This window comes from Lepisosteus oculatus, chromosome 9, assembly GCF_040954835.1.
Source record: "Lepisosteus oculatus isolate fLepOcu1 chromosome 9, fLepOcu1.hap2, whole genome shotgun sequence".
In the NCBI taxonomy this organism is placed as follows: Eukaryota; Metazoa; Chordata; class Actinopteri; order Semionotiformes; family Lepisosteidae; genus Lepisosteus; species Lepisosteus oculatus.
Genome location: NC_090704.1, coordinates 13,419,539 through 13,440,999, shown reverse-complemented (window position 1 = coordinate 13,440,999; position 21,461 = coordinate 13,419,539). Strand labels below are relative to the sequence as shown.

The 21,461-nt window shown below is 35.0% G+C and overlaps 2 protein-coding genes and 1 long non-coding RNA gene across 8 annotated transcripts in view; 1 reads left to right on the top strand and 2 right to left on the bottom strand.

Moving 5' to 3' along the window:
* Positions 1-1,472: 1,472 nt before the first annotated feature.
* On the top strand, positions 1,473-6,827 carry LOC107078388 (uncharacterized). The gene is made up of 3 exons (XR_001479329.2): positions 1,473-3,868; positions 4,619-4,671; positions 5,489-6,827. It is a non-coding gene; the product is annotated as an uncharacterized lncRNA (long non-coding RNA).
* A 1,046-nt stretch (positions 6,828-7,873) lies between these two features.
* Positions 7,874-15,211, bottom strand: hsd17b7 (hydroxysteroid (17-beta) dehydrogenase 7). Of its 2 annotated transcripts, XM_006634931.3 has the most exons (10): positions 15,101-15,208; positions 14,171-14,374; positions 13,807-13,899; positions 12,960-13,074; positions 11,517-11,711; positions 10,900-11,004; positions 10,427-10,483; positions 8,602-8,700; positions 8,143-8,244; positions 7,874-8,041 (listed from the first exon to the last, which is right to left on the bottom strand). In XM_006634931.3, exons 1-10 carry the CDS (start codon positions 15,175-15,177, stop codon positions 7,997-7,999), a joined length of 1,092 nt encoding a protein of 363 aa, XP_006634994.2. In that variant the 5' UTR covers positions 15,178-15,208; the 3' UTR covers positions 7,874-7,996. The 2 variants fall into 2 exon arrangements, with proteins under 2 accessions (XP_006634994.2, XP_015210923.1); XM_015355437.2 differs by lacking the exon at positions 8,602-8,700 and having other exon boundaries at positions 15,101-15,211.
* A 2,219-nt stretch (positions 15,212-17,430) lies between these two features.
* Positions 17,431-21,461, bottom strand: part of ddr2a (discoidin domain receptor tyrosine kinase 2a) — a 42,429-nt gene continuing 38,398 nt past the window's right edge. For all 5 annotated transcript variants that reach the window (XM_069194151.1, XM_015355680.2, XM_006634932.3 and 2 more), the window contains 2 exons: positions 21,015-21,164; positions 17,431-20,776 (listed from right to left, as the gene is read on the bottom strand). In XM_069194151.1, coding sequence (XP_069050252.1) covers positions 20,645-20,776; positions 21,015-21,164 — 282 coding nt within the window. In that variant the 3' untranslated portion in view covers positions 17,431-20,644. The remainder of the gene's footprint in view (positions 20,777-21,014; positions 21,165-21,461) is intronic.

Sequence of the window (21,461 nt, the reverse complement as noted above, 5' to 3'; positions counted from 1 at the left end):
TTAGTCCTAAGCATTAGTGGTCTTTATAAGGCACTATTAAGCACATACTAAGATGAAGAATTCTCTTCATTATGAAACAAAAATCTGTAAGACATTAACTGAAGTTAACTCACCAAAATATAATTCAGGACTGGGATTCACATACTGTAAAGTTGGGTAGATTTCTGCACTATTTATTAATGCAAAATTATCTAGAGCATTCTAAACCAATTACCTTCAATTCATTTTATTATAATGCATAATCTCTGAATTGTTAGAGAGGCAGTTTGAAATGCTATAATACCACTGAGAAAAAAAACTATGACTATGAGCTATACTCTACAGACCCTTTAATGTGTTTGTTTTTTAATCTAAAAACTAAATTCCAAGGAGGCATTGTTTTCATTACAGTTTCAGCACTTGATACTGAACAGCATGGTAATGAAAATATCTGCCATGCAGAGACATAACACTTGCAAATATTTAGTCCCCTAGATTCAGATGGGCTATTTCACTCACATGATATGTGCACAATTGCCAACAATAAAGACAGATGCAAGTTTAAAGCTTTAGGCAGCTATAGCCTGAACAGAAGGTTCATGGGAACTTATGACTATGAGAAGGGCAAACTGGGCAATGGTAGGAAATCCACAAGAAATATCCAGGATATTTGAAATTAAATTATATTTAATTTCCAAGTGTGTTGAAATAATGATCATTCACATGGGGAAAGGCCAGAAGCCAGTGTTAATTTCATTTTTTGCTAATATTAGCATTTTTAGTTTATCTGAAAGTTGATGATATACTTGCCTTTCCAGTCTTGTTCAAAATTGTACTTTTCTGTGTGAATGGATAGTTATATTCAGACATTCTGAAATCTAACAATTCATGTGACAGCTACAAGGCAAGAGAGAAAGTCATTGTATGTTATCCGATAATTACCCTTTATCCTGATAAGCAGTGAAAAATAAAATACTTTTTGAAATGTGTGATTTTTAATAAAATGGTACGTAAAAATGTTAATTCATTGTTTTCCAGACAGGAGTAATCTCTAGTAACATGGAAATCTGCTAATATTTCAGAAATATATTTCAGAAAGTTGCATTGATTTTACATTATTTGTTGTTATTTGCATTAAAATCCACCCAAAAACTCATTAAAAATACATGCAGATGCATTGTTAAAAGTTGTATATAAATTAATATGTAGTGGAAGTTTTGGATTTTTGAGATGACATACTCTTAAAACTACTGGAGGATCATTAATATAGCTAGCAACTTAAACACGATTTTAATGCAAATTAAACCAGTCGGCTCGGTACACTTTTGATAAAACAAATATATTTTGCACGCCTAAAGAAAATAATTATATTATTTTTTCTATATTCTATACCGGAATTCTTGGGTGCAGCTGAAACTTGTCTGGCTGCTGCTGTCGCCTTTGAGGTTCAGATGGTACAGGGCAACGTCATCATAAGCGATTTCGAAGTTACCTGCCAGAGTATTCAGACTCGGAGAAAGATCAGGCAAACATCAGACTGCTGAAAAACGCCGGATACACACACTGGGAATCTATTTGATCCGCGACTTCGTCAAAATAGCGTTTAGAAAACCTGTTTATAGGTACAAAGCTTTCTTTTTCTCGCTGTATTTGCTTCTATTACTATTAGAATAACCGTGATTCAAAAGCAGAAACCATGTAGTTAACGATTCAAACCGGCAAGTTGCATTACGTTTTCTACATCCGATCCAACGACAGGAGTTAAAATCGGAAATATTAGTGGGGCACATCAAGAAGAAAAGAGAAAGATGACGTCTGCCGTGACTGAAGCAATGATTGAATCGTATACGTTAATGGTCATCGTGATGGCAACATTCTTCATTTATTTCTGCGTCATGGTTTGGGCTTTTTGCAATCCAAAACTTAGCAGCGAGGATGAAGACAGTACGACTAAGAATTCAAATGAAACTTATACATGTAAAATGCCCAATAATGTGAAATACACGGAAATTCCAATGGAACAAATTCACGTCATGCATACTCAAGAAATGACACAAGGTGTTTTGCAAGAAAGTGACTGGAATGAAGAGGAATCTAAAGATAAGCATCTTTATAAAACCTGGATATCATCCAACAGCAAATCTTATTATGTGTAGTATTCGTAGAAATTGTTTCAATAATTATTTTAAGTTAAAGCCAGCCTTTTTAAGTTGGATTTAATAACCAATATAATAATAATTCTTCAGTAACTTACGAATAGGTGTGATCATTTTGAGTCGAAAATTGCAGCAAATTTAAATTCCTTCATTGCTACATAAATGTAAATATACATTGGTCTGACCTTATGCTGATATCCGTTTTATAAAAAAAATAAAATAAAAAAGCTTACAGTATTTTTTTAACCCACTATTGAATTGGTCAATATTGGTCGCGTTGTGAGTATGATAGCCTTTAAGAAAAAAAAAATGATTTAAATTTCTGGCTGTGTCTTCTATTTATTATTATTAGTAGTAGTGGAAGTAGTAGTAGTGATAGTCGTAGTAGTAGTATATACTGTACAATTTCTTCTGAGCTGTGGCTATTGACCTTCAAATGTTTAAGTGGCGAAGAATACCTACAGCAACTGTGTAAACCAGGTGCGCCAATATTTTATTTTCTCCCTGTCAAAAATTAGTCGTTTTCCTTCTTAGTTTTTGAGTTTTTTATTTATTAAACGGGGGGTCAATTTTTGTATTCTGGCAGAACATAGGATATTTGCTTATTTATAAGAAAAATGGTTCAGTAATACAGTATCATGTTTATACTATTTCTCCTTTATCAATGTCACTGCAGAGAAGTGAAATAAGAGCCTCTTTAATCTGCACTCTGCAGTGAAATGGAAGAAAACACAATTCATTGTCCTCCGTGGTTTCTAATAACTGTGTCAACTGTCTGCTCAGAATTAATCTTTTCCTTTGTTCTATGTTTCATACTAATCGCAAGATTACTTTAATGACTTCATACTGCGTGGGTAGTATTGAAATCGTTGTACATGCAACTTCCTGGACTATAATTTTCAAACTACAATTTCAAACAATTTTTATCTTCATTTTATTTACAGCTTTATTTGTTGGCACTGTGGTCCAGTTTCTCCAACATGCAGTCCCCACAAAGTCCTAAAAAACAAAAATCATTAATTTTTTTATTGATTTGGCAAGGGCAGTTGACAGTTTGACTACACCATTTTTTATACATTGAGTCACAGTCTTTATCAGGGTATTACATTCACAACCCAATTCTTGCGCCCCACAGAAGGATAAATCAAGATGAATAAACATGACAAAATTTCAAAACCTTCTTGTGAGGAAAGCTTCATAAAACTTGTTTTTTAAGCTTTTTCGGCATGAGACGTGTTAAAGAATTCTTTTATTATGAAGTTCTGGAATTTCAAGACAGATCCTAGAACCACTAATACAAAAGATCACAGCATGTGGCGACAAACAGTGGAGATCATCACAGTTGTTTAAGAGATATGGAGAAAAAAACCTTGATATAACAGCTTTGGAACCTTGTGAGCACTTTAAGGGCCAGATTGTGGCATTCAATTACAAGAACACTAATGAGGCTGTCAAGTCTGTGGGAGGCTGCGGCTCAGTGAGTTTTTTTCCATTATCAGGAAGGGGTACAAACAAGACCAGATGTTAATTTCACAGCCAGCTCCAAAGTGCATCTGAAGCACTTAGCTATGGAATGCCATGGCAAAGTCCAGATTCAAGTAAACTGGATCGGAAAAGAACTAGATTCCAGGGATGCACCTTTTACATGTTGTTATTCTATGGCAACAAAGTACCAAACAGTTCATGTCATATTTCCAGTTATTTGTTTGGCAAAAAGGTTTTTCTGCATGAAGGTAAGTGAGAGATCTGCAAGCATAAAAGAACATTATTGCATGAATGTCAATTATTGTATAGGGAAAAGTGATTGTAATTTAGATAAGTCCAGGATATCTCTAGTAATACTAAAGTCATTTTGGAATTGTGCTGATCCATCCATAGTGTGAATCCATAGTATTTTAGCATGTAAATGGACCTAGCCAGATATTATGGGTAACAGAAGTCCTCCATAAATTTTCAAATACGTTTGACAAATCTTATTGTCTCTAACCATTTCACCATGACTTTGGGAGGCTAAGGCATGAGAATTCTATTTAATTTACATCTCCTCCGTGACTTTTCACCTTGAGACCTCCTCAAGACAGAAAGTGCTCAGTAGAATAGTCATTTTTTATGGGGATGACTGATTTCTAAAGGTGTCTTCACTGAGAGCAGAAAACCAATTCTGTGTCATAAACAGGAAAAACTGTGTCTGCCAATCTCAAAGGCTGTAAAGGTTCATGATTCATGTTTATGTGCCATCTACATCATTTTAATCTCATTTTCCATAAGGTATTTTTATGAAAATAGATCTAGTTACAGACACACTGCTGCTTTTTGAATGATATTATTTTATCTCTGAAGATCTCATGATACATATATTTAATAAGCTACAGCTCTGTGCTGGCTAGAAGTATTTTTCTTATCTGGAGTGACTGAAAGGGCTTTTAAAAATGCCTTAGCTTACAAGTTTTTTTTGTGTTATAATGTTGTGTCTTTCTGTCTAGACTTGCACCACTGTCAAAAGATAGAGAGAAATGAGCCACTATCAACTAGAAAGGTAAGAAACCAAGAAATGGCAAATTGAGGTTTAATATCATATATGAAAAACACATCACAGTTATCGAGATTGGACAAGTAAGCCTTTCTGTTTATACATTGTCCGCTCATTCCTTTCCAAGAATTAAACTATGCATGGTGCTGTCTTAAGCAATATGTAGGTCAGAAACTTATTTTGCTAAAGTATTCCTTTAGGCGGCTTTGTGATGTAACCGCTTCAATCAAATTGCCAGCCCCTGAGGAGAGAACACAGCTCATACTGGTTATTATGTGATTGAAAAGGACTGGACAGATTAAAAAGGAACTGGACAGCCATTTTTAAACAGTCCATAAGCCAATTTAAAACATTTCTAGAAGTTGCATGACTATGATAGCTTATTTTTCTTTTACTTGTACTGTATGTTACATTTCAAGCAATATGTTGGAATGTACATAATCGTTACATTTAGTTCACTGGGCAACTAATGTCAAAAATGTTTCAGCGTTAGTGAACAACATTTCATATGGCAGAGGGCCGAGCTATTAACAGCTTTACATTTAAAAATACATTTTCTTTGTTTTATGTTATGCTGTGATGGCTATGATGAAAATATCCCTTATTGCATTTTTACAGACATAGTTTAACCGAATTTGTCTGTTTTTAAGTAATGTCAAGAATGCTTTTCAGATATCAGTCTCCAAAACAGAAAGAACTAAAACTGTGATAAACCATAATACTACTGTGGTAACTGTTCTAATTTATCTTCATAGGCTAGCAGATAATTCTTCATGAACTCTTAAATATTGTTTAATTCTGAGCTAATTTTACTCTCTGACAGTTTTTGTTCCCTTTTAGGCCACACATGATTTGGAGGGATAAATCAATGTATCAGGACTAGCATGACCTCGCTGACACACTGACTCAATGACACACTTATGTACTGAGACAGTGACTAGGGGACACACTGTTTCCTGACACAATGACTCGCTGTCACACTGACGCACTTGACGCAGTGATGTGCTGACACAGTAATGTGCTGACAATGACATCCTGACACAGTGACTTCCACAGAATCTTTGCTCTGACATGCCAGCTGTGTTTCCACCCAGTTTTCCCCAGCTTCAAGTCAACCTGTCAAGATGAGGTTCACATACCTTAATCATAATCAAGCAAGCATGCTTTCTGGACAAATTAGCTTTTACAAGCATGATGTAACCCTTCTTAGATTTCATAAAGTATGGTTTGGCATGATAGGGCATGCTGTCACCATTACTACAGTATGTAATGTCCATAACTTGTGGCTAATCTGTATTGTAACTATTGTACTAATTGTCATCACAACAATCATGGTACTATATGAGATTAATAAAACAATATGCAGACTACATTCTCATTTTTGTGTTTAGATGCAGTGAGCCCTCTTGAGAACATTTAAAATTAAGTTGCCTTTGAGGGGGATTAGTGCTGCATCAAGGATAAAGAGTGACAGAAGCTACTAAAGAGATGGTAGTTCACCTGCTGAGCAAGGTTTGAAATAATAAGAACATAAAAATGGTTACAGATGAGAGGAGGTCATTCAGCCCAGCTAGCTTGTTTGGTTATGAGTAAACCACGTGACCCAAGAATTCTCACCCAGCTGTGTCTAGAATGGAATAAGGGTGGCGACTTGGACAACACAGCTGTGTAGCTTGTTTCTTAATCCCACAACCCTGTTTGTGTAAAAAAATGCCTTCCTCTTGAGTTATTTCACAAACTGTATCATGCATTTGTGTTGTACATTACCAAACCCTGCTCAGTCCTGTTCTCCATGCATTGTACCCTGGAACTGCCTTCAGAAAGGAAGGTTGTAGCATACAAATGGCAGTTCAAAATATTTTTTTAAACTGCACTCCGGTTAATGAAAAACAAATTAAAGAAATATGAAGAGCATAGGTGTTAAATCTTGGCGGAGAAAATAGGGTTTTCATACATGTTTTATGCAACATTATCACCAAATCCAAAGAACTGCAGAGCCACTATACTGCAATGAAAGTTGTCATGAAAAATATTTTCTTTTCTCTTATCTTTTACTCAATGAGAGTTAAAAGTGGTCCCCATGTACTTATATTATCTTACTTTGGACTTGTGGTTAACTGTATTTCACAGATAAACAAAGAAGCCTGTCTGTGCTGGATGAAGATGGCATATGTTATTCATTAACCCCTTTTTTATCCCAACTATTTTAATTTTAAATCTCAAAACTAAAATACAGTCTTCTTATTTGTAATTTCATTTTAATAAAGGATCAATAACAAGTCCTCTAGAAAAAAATGTGCATGGTTTAAGTCTGTTTAAATAATACATATCAAAAACAGACCATAGTCAAAAACCAAACCATAATGATCGTTTTTCACAAAGTGTAACTTGATTTATTTTATTTCATAATTAAAATATATATATATTTTTACATTTTTACAGGGCTGTAAGATAAATCGCAAATATTGTAGATCTTCACTTAATTTCCTCATTCTGTTTAGATCCTATTAATTTCCTTTCATTTAATTTCATTTCATTTTCTTCTGACGACACAATCATCACACAATATTCATTTTGACCTTTCATTTTCTTTTGATGACTGTTTTTAATTAAAATCCCACTGTCACATTTAAAGAGGGTTATAAAATATATATGAATTTATCTTTATCCATATCTTAATACTAGGATTCACTGTGTTCAGTGTGTGTGAGACTGATGTTCTGAATTATTTCTGTTCTGAAAGACATGGTTTGTCTGGCTTTACTACTTCAGATGCAGAATCAAAATGAACTAATGCACATCCTTCTTAGTCTGTGACAGCATGAAGGCCAAAACTATGTTTCTACTGTAACCTAAATACACAACTCCAACTGTGGTACTAGAGATGCCCAATTAAATTAGACACAGAGGTCACCTGTGTCTAAAGATTGGCAACACCTGTAAATTACTTATCAATCTACAAAGTAATCTTTTGAGTTAAGAGACCTCTAGTCCTTAAGGGCTGATGAGTACATAGATTTTGGTTCCAAATCTAAATTACTTGATTTAACAAATCTCCACCTAACTGAACCATCTGAAATTATTGTGTATCTTCAGAAACTGGTGACTTAACCATTAAAACTGGCTGTATTGGGGCTCTCAAGGACCAGAGAAGGGAACTCCTACATTACACAAATGTAAAAGCAATTAAATGAGTAACAAACCCCAATTTTCAACAACTGACACTCTTTATTTAAACTATGCCAGAATTATGTTAGAAGTGGGTACATTTTATTTTTCATAATATTGCAAGGCCCTAAAAGTGCTCTTCTTATCCTGTTTTAGCAATGCCTCAAGCAATAAAGTCTTGATTTCTTTGAGCCTTTTGTAGTCTTATCTTCAGAATAAACAAAAGAGAGAGGGGTGTAAATATGATAAATGACATTTTCACCAATTATAAAATAATGAATCATGTTAAATAAGATTCAATCACTGAACTGAAGAGTTCCTCTTCTCCTGTGTTATGTTTCTCAGGACCTGGTTTTCCAGCCGTAGTAATTCCACATAAAATGCTTCTGCCATTTCTTCATCAATATCCATCTAAACAGAAAAAGGCAAGAAAATGACTAATAGTGTGCTATGCAGAGAAAACGTTTCCTTGTACTTATATAATGAACCCCTTCTGCAGCGAACAACACTAAAAGGAAAGAACCAGAATCATGATTTACTCTCATTACTAACAACGGAATGAACAACAGTGTTTTACTTAAAATATCGTTTTTCAAACGAGAAGACTAATTTAAAAAAGCTGAGTTATCTGAAACCATTTCACTACAAGTGTTTTGCAAGAGCTTTCATATAAGAATGTCAGTAGCATTAAATATTGTTGTCACTTGTTACGTATAAGATGAATGGAATGAAAAGCATTACAGAGACTGGCTACACCAATTGCCTCACTTTTTTGGGCTCTGTGTAGCTGTTTCCAAACCCTGAGGTTAAGCTGTGGTATTTTGCTCTGGGATCCAAGGCCTCAGGTTTCTGAATAAACACCCAGTACTGCAAGAAGAAATAACAGAACAGACCGAGAAAGATATTTGCCGTAACAAGACACAAAAATCATTCCATAGATCTTTGCAATGTATGAAATTCTGTACAAGTTGAACAGGCAAGAAAGGTACTGAAGTAACCATCAATTTAAAAATAAATAGTGGAAAGAATATAATTTGATACTTAGAATTGAATTTTACATACAAATATACAAATGTATATAACATTTATTAAACACCTTTTACTTAAGTTGTTTATCTTTAACAAATATTTAAGTATTAGAGTTTTAAATAATTATCATACGTGATAATAAATCCTCATTATTATAAATCCTTAGTGCTAGGATAAAAGCCAAAGTGGAGTGGAAACAGAAAGAGGCCAGGACTACATGAATCTTTTGAAGTAAGCCCAAATACAAAGTTATTTTACTGATACTGGTGATGGACTATTCTGAGTTGTCAACTAACGGCCCAACAATCTAATACCTTCCCCCGTTACAACAATACACTCACTTTTCAGTACACAATATGTTCGTTAATTTGAGATTTTCTTCTGTAGAATATTTACAGCAGATAGTATTAGGCTGAAGGCTTAATAAAGTCAAACTAAAATAACAAATAGTTCAGAGGTCAACACAACAGTTCCTGCAAAAAGTCTTGATCAGCAATAAATATTGCTGATCGAGACTCCCTACTGAGCTTCTTCTATTCTGTCTGCTACTAAACTGTTTCAACTGATTCTTTTAAAAAGGCCTACCCCCAATTTTATCACCACCTTTTAAAATAATCACAGTTACTAAACCTTAATTTAAAAACACATAACAGAACTAACACACCAAACTACATGTACAGAAAATACAATATTCCATATCTAACAAATCCCACCAGGGGATTAACCTTAGACAAGAGTAGCATCTCTTAGAATTTAGGAAGAAGAGACACAACAAAAGAAAAGAGACACAACATTTCCTTTGAGCTTGGATTAAACCTTTACCTTTTCCTCTGCAGCCTATGCATGCTGATGCGGCTATCTCTCTAAGCTGTCTCTTAGAATTATTTTTCTTTTGCCTTTGCCAAAGACTTCACAAAATCCAGCAAACCACCTCACCGGCAATGCCCAAATCTGTCTCTAGATGTCAGTATCACACAAACAAGAAAGATGTTCTTTAACACAAGACATCGAAAGGTTTTTAAAGTCTAGAGACAGTGATCCACCACTTTTTATAATACTGATCAGCTACAAAGTTTCGTAACTCCTGTAACCAAAGCTCTTGGCGAGGTTTTAGAAAGCATATTTGTCAATAACTGCACAAATGGGCTGAATGTCTTCTTCCATTCTTATCTCCTACACAGTGCGTGCACATTAAATAAAACTAAAATGTCTTCACAGTGGTGCAGTGGTTATCATTGCTACCTTGCAGTGCTGGGGACCTGGGTTCAATTATGGTCTTGGGGTGCTATCTGGAGTTTGTAAGTTCTCCCCGTGTTCACATGGGTTTTTTTTCTGAGTGTTCTGACTTCCTGACTTCAGTGCAAAGACATACTAATAGGAAAATTGGTCCTGGTATGAGTGTGTGCATATCTGTGTTTGTGTCTGCCCTGCAATGGAATGGTGTCCTCTCCAGTGTATCCTGCCTTGCACCTGTTGCTTGCTGAGATAGGCTCTGGCTCTTCTGCCACTCTGATTTGGATGAACCAGTTAGAAAAATATAGATAATGTCTTAAATAATACATACCAGTGCTTCTGCTCCATTGTAAGGTGTAAGTGTGAAAGTGTTGGTGAAGATCCTGATCTGTGGGACAAAGAATAAGAGGAGGACATGACTGTGTGATAAGTTAGGGGACTGTACTGTTTTCAGCAGTATTTACAGCATGTTATCAGCATCATCTTATTAAAACAACAAATAAAAATCAGATGATGGTGACAAGAGTTATTTTGAATCAGAACTTGGTACACCAAAATAATGACAAAACAGGGTAAAAAAACAAGATGTGGGTAAAAAAATAATCAAGCCTTCTGGATTAAATAAAACTAATATACACTGTGAACAACATATATTACTTATTCATCTTTCTAGAAAAAGTAATAGCAATAGTGATTCCACTCTTACAGTTTAAATGCAAGGATAGCATGATTCATAATGCAGTTTATGATTATTTTTCAGTAATCATAATTTCCTAAAGAATTAAATAAGAATATTGTGCTCACTAGCCACATAATGGGAAGGATTAGGGTCCAGAAAAATGAAGGTAGAATGCCATAGGTTAAATTTGTCATCACAAGTCCCGGGCAGATTACTGTGGAATACAGTCCCTGCAAAATAATGCAATAACTTAATGTAAACACATTAATACCAAAATAGTTAAATCCATAAGAATTGACCAAAATAAACATGATTTCACATACTTTTCCTCAAGATCTACAGTCATAAAGTCTCGAGAGACAAAACATTCGAGAAATGGCAGTGATACTATACAGCTTAGAATGCAGAAAAGTACTAAGAGCTCAAGTTGCCTTACAGACAAATTACTCAAGGTTGTGAAAGACAAGATACACTGAACAAATTTACTCAGACTACAGGCTGCAGCCTGAAATGTTAGTACTGAAAGATAGGTCAGATAATATTTTTATATGATAGAGAAATGATGGAGGAGACTATTATCTTGACTAACTAGAACGTCTCTGTGTTGTTTTTCTTGTGGAGTGCCTTGAGCAAACCATCAGGAAATGAAAGGTATGAAATCAAGGTTATTATTGTTGTCCATCACCCTAAACTGGATGGTCTTTCAAACACTGAGCTAAACTCTCAGCTCAGCAGACTTTACCTGTTTGTTGTAATGCCTGTTCAAAGCCACACTGAGAAGATCAGAGGCATACTTGGAAGAGCTGTAAGGTTCCACTCCTTGGCTGTGCTGATAGTCTTCCAAGCTGAAAGCTGACCTCCTGGCATTACTAGATGATGTCCAGATCAACTGGGATGTGCGACCAGGTTGGCATAACATTGGCTCCAGCTCCCTGATCTCAATTTACAAAAGAAATACAGGAGTCATATAGAGAAAGAGAATCAATATTTATCTTGAAAGTCCATGGCAAACCTATTAAAGAATACACCTGTCAGTAACTGTTAGGTTGATTTAAGTAGGGAAACTCTTGCCTTTCCCTCTCTTTGATGGCATTTAAGTTCAGGATTTCAGAATCCATTAGAAAAGCTTTCAGCGTATTGTACTGGGAAGACATAAAAAGATGAGGAAAAGATGAAAGGCTGGCTAAAGGCCGTGAGTTGAAATGTAATTTTCCTGCTCAGTGAACTTGCCACATTTAAAACACAATCAATATTGAGTTGTTGTAAGGGAGTTAGATGCAAGTAAATGCTAAGACTTTTTAATTTAAAGTTAAGAACTATACAGGTGTTCACATTTTGCCATCAAATAAATAGGCTGCAGTATATTGCTTGGTGAGCAACATTTACTTTTAGTTACTGTATATTACAAGATGCAAGGTATTGATTTTGAAGAAGCTGCTATGAAAAGTATTTAGAAGTTAAAGTGGTCACATCCATGTGAGAAAACAATAAAAAAGGCCAAGAAGTCTTTAGAGTATATTGTGAAAAGACTATAATTTAAATAAAGAGACACTGCATGATAATATACTCTGCACTGTTAAGATCTCATGTAGAATATTATGCACAATGTATGTCTTCACCTTTACAAAAAGGACTTATTTATTCTGGAAAATGTTCCAAACATAGCTTTCAAAGAAAAGGCTGAGTGCGAACACATTTTTTTTGTTGAAGACGGTCATAATAAATATTACCAAGAGAGGATTAAACAGGTTAAAAATACCTAGGTGTTCCCGTTTTCCTTTATATACATAGTACTGACAGTTTTCAGTTTTCCAGGAAGTCTTATTAATTCTAGTCTAATAAGAAAAAGTCTACCATCGCTGCACTTTTTCACTTTTTGTATAGGTCTACTAAATTCAGGCAATGGAAATACATAAACACTTTGGATACTGAAGATTTTAGAAAAACACTGTCTATATCATACCTGTGTATAAAACTGATCATAACGTATTTGATTAAACATAAGTGCATTTCAAATAACATTTTTACTTAGAAGGCTCTGTCCACAAATCCATATGTTTCCAATTACTCTTCTTTTCCTCAGCTAGATGGAAACTGAAATTGGTCCTAAACTTGGAAAGAAATAGCCATTCTTGTTTTAACACCCTCCGACAATGTCACGAAAGCACCTCTGCAAGACTCCTACCAGTAAGAAATGGCCAAAGAGATTGGTGACAAAAACCTCCTGCAATCCATCTGAAGTAACACAGTCCTGCTGTGTCAGGAGACCTTCTCCTGTCGCAAACATGCTAATCGCCTTCCTGAAAGATGTCACAGCAGAGACAAATTCAATTAGAAGTGAAATATCCACACTTGTGACACTCAGCCCCTCATGCAAAATGGCTGCTGTTGAGGACATTTTAAGTATGTCACAATCGCTTCATGAATATCATTTTGGATTTCGAAATCAAATGATAGTTTGTGAAACATGAAATTATGAAGTACAGACGGCGTTTAATTTAATTTTTAGATTTGGCCGGCACAGTACTAAAAAAACTTTAGGGGTTATTGCCTAGGGTGGAAAATGGAAATAGTGTCAGACATGTTGCAGACATGATTTGTCCCAGGTGAGGATTTGAGCAGCCATCTCACAGACTCCTTCTAGGTTCCCAGAGCTGCACAGTGGACTGCAAGTGCAAACAAATCCAAGTGAACCATTTGACACCTTCTAATAGAATTAGTAGGGCGGTGCGGATGCTCTATGGCTAAGGATCTGCACCTGTGGCTGGAAGGTTGCCAGTTTGTATACTGCGGCTACCAGAGGAATCCTATGACGGTGGGCCCCTGAGCAAGGCCCTTAACTTCACCTGCTCCAGGGGTGCCGTATAAATGGCTGACCCTGTGCTCCGAGCCCAAGCTTCTCTCTCCCTGTCTGTGTGTCTCATGGACAGCAAGCTGGGTATGTGAAAAGACAAATTTCTAATACAGGGAAATTGCATATGGCCAATAAAGTGATCTTATCTTATCTCTTACCAAATGATCACATACTCTACCTTGAGAATAAGCCGTTGAAAAAAGCCTTGAAGCTAATCTGAGGATTGGGCATTATCCCAGCATTCAAGTAGAGGTAGTCGAGTCTTTGATATCTGAAAAAGCACAGAAATGTTGAATAGGAACAAGTAAAGAAGAAGGTGACACATGAAGAAGGCTCCACAGTCGAAACATTGTGTCTCTTTTCTTTTCAGCATGGTTATAAACCTTTTCCTGTTCTCCGGAAACCTACTCATAATTGATATTCTTTAATAAATGTTGAATTCCCAGCACATATGAGGAAACCCTAATCTGTCTCATTACTTTTATGTATTTTTTTGCTATTTTTAATAAGCAGTAAGAACAGAAACAATGGATGTCCTGGACCTCTTTTTGATCTCCTTAGCTGCTTCAAGGACAGACTTGACGCTGCTCACATCGAGCCGGAGGATAGAGATGTCGGCGCCAGGGTGAGCGACGAGCAAACCGGCCCGTGCTGCTTCAGCTCGCCGCATATTTCTACAAGCCAGACACAGGCGGATCCGGCTGCTGTGCAGGAGGACGCGCTCACAAAGAGCCAAACCAATGCCACTAGAAAAAAATCAAACGTTTAACAAGCTTCTTTACGGTATCATATACACGCATTCCCCAAAAGCCATGCTTTTAGTTTAGACTTGAGGGAATCCATAGTTTTGTATTCCTGATTTTAAAAAACGCCCAACACCAAAACATTGCTGTTATTATGTTTATATGCATCATACAGTAATTCCAAACTGTACAATTCAGATGAATGAGGGTCAAGGTAGTAGTTCAGCAAGGTACAACTGCATTTCAGGTGTAGACATTTCATTGCAAACTGAGTAATTAATAACGTACACATAGTCATTCTTTTGATTTTTACATTTTGTAATCTGCTACGGCCAACGTAATTTGAGTTTGAAAACAAATAAACAGTTCTGTTAAACTATTCAAATAGTTCCAAAATCTTTTTTTTAAATATGCATGTTCCTGTCGCTTGTCATAGATATCAGAGAAAGCATTTACTTTTATATGTCACACTGCAAACAAAACGTCAGGTTAGGATTATCATGTGTCCAATAATTACACGATTTCTAAAGGTAGGAGGAGAATGTGTCTATCGATGCAAATCCGTAATCTCTAAATTCCCTGTTTACATCAAACGTAAAGATAAATCACTAGAATTTAACGCGACATCGATGGCTTTATATAAATAAATGTGCTTTACGTAATAAGGGACTTCTTCCTCGTCTATTTTTTAACTAGTCAGATTAATTGAAATACATTACGGTTAGTTACCTATTGGCACCTGTCACCAACACGACTTTCTCCATCTTGCTCATTGGAAACTCACAACCTCTAAAACAGAATAACATAGGTGTCTCAGAATGATTAACTCCACCTCCAGATCGCCTGTCGCCCTATCTCTATGGCGTGATCGTATGTCATGGAGCACTAAACCAATTAGATTCCAACTACAGTCAGCCCAGAGTACCAAAATTAGTGTACAGCGCTAAACTCAAATTTAGTTATAGTAGAGAAATAAAATAAAAACATTTTATTGCATTTGACATGATATTCTTAACGTATAAGTGCATGGAAAATAATTCACCTCGGTGCTTCTATTCAATTTTGTATTGTTTAGGAATGCACCGCTTCCACAGCTTTTTACAGAAATGATTTCCCAGGGAAATTAAGCAATACATAAAGACAATGATAAAAATGGGTTAATTGAAACCAATCGATCTTCCGCGTAGAAATAACATTTTGTTTTAAAGTGTATCTGTTATGTTGGAAAATATTGTTCTTGAGTAAACGGAAAAGAGAAGCACCACGGTTTTTTTGTTTAAACACGTGTCTTCTGCTATGACTCCTGAACGCAAGTCTGTCTGCTCATTCCTAGATGTAACATTCGGTTCCTTATGTCCTTCTTACGCTGATGAGCATGACGTGATTTATTGGGTTCTTTTTGTTAGTACAATAACGCAACGGGGGCTCAGGCGGGCGCCCTTGCCGCATTAGGTCGGCCCCCCACTGCCGGGGACTCGAACCCGGGACTCCCGTGTCACTCAGCAGGAAGCCAGCCCGGTGAGTCAAAGAGAGATCTCTTTACAGCCTAGTAGCTGTAGTCCTGCTATCACAGGGAAGGGCGGCAACGTCACCGCTCTGGTAAGCCGGCTATTACACAGTGCCTGTCGGCCGTAAGCGTTACAGTACCATTCAGGAATTTAGAGTTCTTGAGGGCACAATTAATTTCCTTTATCCTGTCTGTGATGGACATTTCAGATATCTGGAATGATTATTAGTTCTACTTGTTAAGACTTTCTGTGGTTCAACAATGTCGCTTTTATAATACTTTATTGTCCACTGCTTTGGAAATTTGTCTTTGGCTTCTCCCACAGAAGTGTCACACAAAATCACATGAAATCTCAACAACAGTATGTGATAAATAAATAGATAAATAAACACAGTAGGTACAGGAGGGCATACATTTACGTACCTTCATTGAGTAGTTTTATTGCAGGGAAAACTACAATATTCTAAGTGACAGCTATCTCATGAATTGCATTACTCTACTTTGTCTGAATTGATTCTACACGTTTCACTGTATTGTGTTTGCTTTTTATTTCTTCCCCACATTGTGTAAAGGGTTCAATGATGTGTCAACATAAACATTTATGTTTCTTTCATTGCTTCCTTCAAGTTCAAGAATTCCTTCTTAACATGCGTATGAAGAAAACATGGCTCTACACTATGGTAACTACATAATATGGTAACCTGGTAACTACATCTACATTAATTTTCACATGCCATGCGTAAAAATAGTAGAGTCAAGTCATTCTGTACATCCTTTACTGATTATGTGGTGTCCATCTCCCATATTGGTGTCACACGCAAACTTTACAAGTTTTTAACAGTACTACAGTTAAGATGATTGATACAAAAAATGTAAACTTGATACTTTATTTGCAGGTTTACCAGATTTTCTCTTTGTATTTGTGAGACTGCATAAATATGTTAGGGAATTATTAGCATTAAGTGATTATTTTCAATACCTATACACTGCAATAGACTAGCCTGCCATCCAGGGTTAAACCTGTTGTTGCTGGGATAGTCTCCAGCTCCTGTATTGGATAAAGTGGTTTGAAAATGAATGGATGAATAATAACTATACTGTATATTTAATAAGTTTACTTTGCAGACAAATAAAATATATCTTGGTCCTTACATTGTGCATTGTGGTTGAATTAATATTTGTCATATCGATATGCCTAAATGCTCTGAGGATTACAGTGCTCTCAGAAGTGTTTTTTTTTAGGCTGATTGCCCTCTGTTAGATTATTAGTATTTGTTTTAGAGGACTAGTCTCAATGAGAAGGTATTAATCTTACTGACAGGCTCTAAAAAGGTATAAGCAATAATCAACAATCTAATTTTTTCAGACTTTGCAGAAATGGCCTTAGAAATCCAGAATATTGCTTAGAGCATTTTCTTAAAGTGGTAGTAAAGTGGTGATTTGTAGGAAATTAGGCCACATTTCAAAGATGGACCTCAAATAGTTTGCCCTTTCCTTTTTTATACAGTTGGCAGGCAATTGAACACATATAACAATACAATCCAACAACATATGGATTTTGGTATTTCATTTTATTTTTAAAAATGGCAAATTTGGATTGATACAAAATAAACCAAATTATGTATATTTTTAAGTAATGAAAAAGAGAAATCAACAGTGGAAACTAACATAAAGACCTTCAGAAAACACATATTCAACAAAGGCATATTAATGCTCCTAATACCCACTGTACAGCGATACTCCATCAATACATACTGTAACCAACTGAAATCATATATATTTGAAACAATGCATAAATAATCAATTTACATAAAAACAACAACCATATAATAGATAATAAGATAATAGATAGGACACAAAGGTGTCTATTTTACTAAAGGTAGTAATTTAATCTCTGTATGTTGCTCAAACACTGATATTTTAAACCTATTTTCTAATACACATCAATTCTAACATTTCTTTAGGCTTTTTTGTATGTATATTTTATTCCTCCAATTAGCAATAACATATTACATTATTCAAAAAGAAATGAAAAATGTCATTTAACATGAAACACATTAAGGATATCTCTACCGAGTAAATAAAAACTGATCTTGAATAACTGCAAAATAGGATTTGGGTGAACTTTGATAATTCAACATATTAAGTGCTGTATGCTGTGTGCACTTTTTAAGTGCATTATACAGTATATACACAGAAATTTACTGTGCGTAGACATTTAGGGCCACAGTTAATATTTAAAATATCTTTAATTAAAGAAAGTAATTTTTCCAGTGAACCAGAAACACTCTATAGCTTAAATGGTACTTTCCTTTTAAAGGGAGAAGGTACACATACAGAAGGGTTAACTCTCACATTCACGTTCTCTTTTAGACTCTCTACAACGTTTGAGTTAATTTTCCACAATACTCATTGCAGTGTATTTTAACTTACATTTCCTCTTTCAACAAATCCTGTTCCCTCAACCACAGCAAATCTTCAGACTGACATTAATCAATAATGCTTTTCATGAAAGGATTGTTGAGTCTCATGTGCTGAGTGCTCTTTTTATTTCTAAGGGGAATATTTTGGATAGGAAACTTTAAAAAAAGGGTTTTTTTACATCAGTTGTGGGATTTTATATAGTAACAAACCAGCAACTGTTTGGAAATACAAAGATTCTCATCCTCAGTTGAACACTTGTTAATATTACCTATAATTAGCATCAAGTAATAGTAACTTCAAGCTGCAGCATTTCAAAAGCAATGCTGGTAGCAGTGATTGAAATTAATCCATGACCTGTTTCCCCCAAACCAGGCTCTCCAGGGATATAGATAATCTCAACAAAAGAAATTTAAAAGAGTATCAGCAAACAATCCATATCTTTATATATTTAAAAAATATACCCTCAGAAAGTCCAAACTATTTGCAAGATGAAATTTGTTAGAAGCAAAAAACTAATCTTTACACGATAGCTGGAAGAGCATGATTTTGGGAGAGCATGTCATATAATCAATGCGATTCACCATAATGGTAATAGAACACAATTTCTTATGTGAAGAATACAATACAATTTGAACAATACTAGGAAGACATTAACAACATAAGATACAAACATACTTCTCATTTGCAGCATATTATTTACAGCTCACTACAAATATTGCAATGATGAACACTGTTTAATCAGACAAAAAGAAAACAAAAGAAAATTGAGATGTAAAAGAGTATATTATCCAGTCTTATTAAATGTACTTTACGTACTTTTAATATGACATTCTTGAAATGAAAATATGTCAAATTTCATACTACCAACATTGAAGACAACGGCTGTCAGGGCAGTATGCACTCTACTATAATTATAATATATTTTACAAAGAATACTGAATTCCAGTTCTGAAATTAAATAGCTTAAATGAAAGGCACTATAAGTATGCTATTGATACACCAATGTCAAAAGTCAGTAAAAGTTCCATCCTCATCACTTATGTCAACTTCAGCATAAAAAAATATTTTCCAGTCACACACAGCTGCAATCTGTGCATAATTGATAATATGATCAGATTAGTGTTTGTTCAATTTGGACCCACAGGATGATGAGGTCAGAAATGTAATTCTGAACAAATTAATGTCATATATACAAGTAAAAACACTATTTCCCTACTCTCACAACTTTCTCCCACAAAAATAACAACAGCTACAACTTTAAAACCTGAACTTTATGAGAAAAGCACTTTCTGTACTGGTTCCATGGAATAATATGAGTATTTGGTACGATTGTATGAATATGCCAAATAAATATACTGCACACTAGAAACACAGAGCACAGTTACCCTTCAGGAAAATATGCTGTATATCTAAACTTGCTGTTTACTCTTGAGGGGAATTATGTGGCAAAATACAAAAAAGCAAAACATAAAATGAAAACCGTAATGCATATAAATATTTATATAATACATGTTGGTATTTGTGATTGCATTTAATATCTACTGTATATAAATACCTAAATACAGTATATGGTCACACACATAATTTTTAAAAAGCATTTCATACATCAGTGTCACCAGCATTTTGATTGCTTGGTCTCAGTCTGGAGAGAAACATGCATTTTGTTATTTAAAAACTAAAAATATTAGCATTTGTCTACTTATTTTGTATGACCTATACTGTTAATTGTTTGGCTAAATTGCACTGTCACAAGTTTTACATTCAAGCAATTTTCTAAAATAATCAGAACGTGCCAGTTTTAGATTAAAAGACTTTGCTTTATAGCTATTATAACTAGAAAAAAACTATGTCATTTTTTTAAAACAACATATTTTAATGATCGTGTGTAATGGTTGATAAGATTGGTTATAAATTTTGGGATAACATTATACTGTTTGGGAATGCTTTAAAATGGACTCTCTAAATATCTTTACAATACACTTTATGTCTAAAACAAGTTTTAAAGTGAACAACACTTTAAAAATATAAAAAATAGTGCTCTGAGATTCTCTGCTACATATCCCTTTAGCTTTTTTCTTCAGTTGACAAGTAATTCTGAGTCATTTTACCTTGTTTGCTCTGTGAACCATCACAAAAGAGAGTGTGAAAGCTCAACAAAGAAATATTTACACAAATAAAACAACACTCATAGAAAATTACATATTTTTCGCCTTCAATCATCATTCTACAATGACCTCTTTCTCCATTCCTACACAAACAAATTAGGTCTCAATAAAATAATACAGCCAGAGGGCTGCAACGAGTCCATTAGGTATAAAATGTCTCTATAAGTACAACGCTTCCTAAACTTGATTCTCTAGAAGTGTGTGATGGATTTCCTGAAACGACGGACGATCCTTTGTGTCTCTCCTCCAGCAGCTTAGCATCAGCTTGTAGACAGAGTCTGGACAAATGTCAGGCTGGGGCAAATAGATCTGGGAATAGATTGGAGAACAGAACTTTTAAATAAAGATTATTTCTGAAGAAGCTTTTGGAAATTACTAAGATTTGTGATACGAGCGGTACTTACTATTATTTGAGACATTTTCATAACCATATTCATTGAATTTAAAAGAAAAATGAGAAACCGCAATTATTATAGTTCTAAAACGTATGCTTTATGACTGCACCATATTTCTCTGCAATCAAGGTGTTAGCTCTTTTCTTTTTTACCTGTCGTTTTTGGTCCCTGAAAAACTCCCCAGTGTTTTCAATGACTTGCTCATCTGACAGCTGGGAATATGGCTGCTCCTTACAGAAGGTGAAGGTCTCCCAGAGTGTCACACCAAATGCCCATACATCACTGGCCGTGGTGAACTTACCCTAGGGAAATAAGCAAGGTACTACCATATCTGCTAATTACTCCACTCCACATGAAAGTCCACAAAATCATCATATTAGTTATTTGTATATCAAATTTAATTACACACAGAATTTACAGTTTTTACAGATTTTACTATTTAAATTTGATGAAGATGCTTCTTGTACAATTTATATCTGAGTGAGAGGTGTACTAAGAACAATTCAGAGAATGAGAAGATTTAAAACAAACTAGTTGGTAACACTTTGCTGGTAAGTGTTTTGGTTGTTTTTATTGCGCCTTTGTGAAATGAGAGGAAC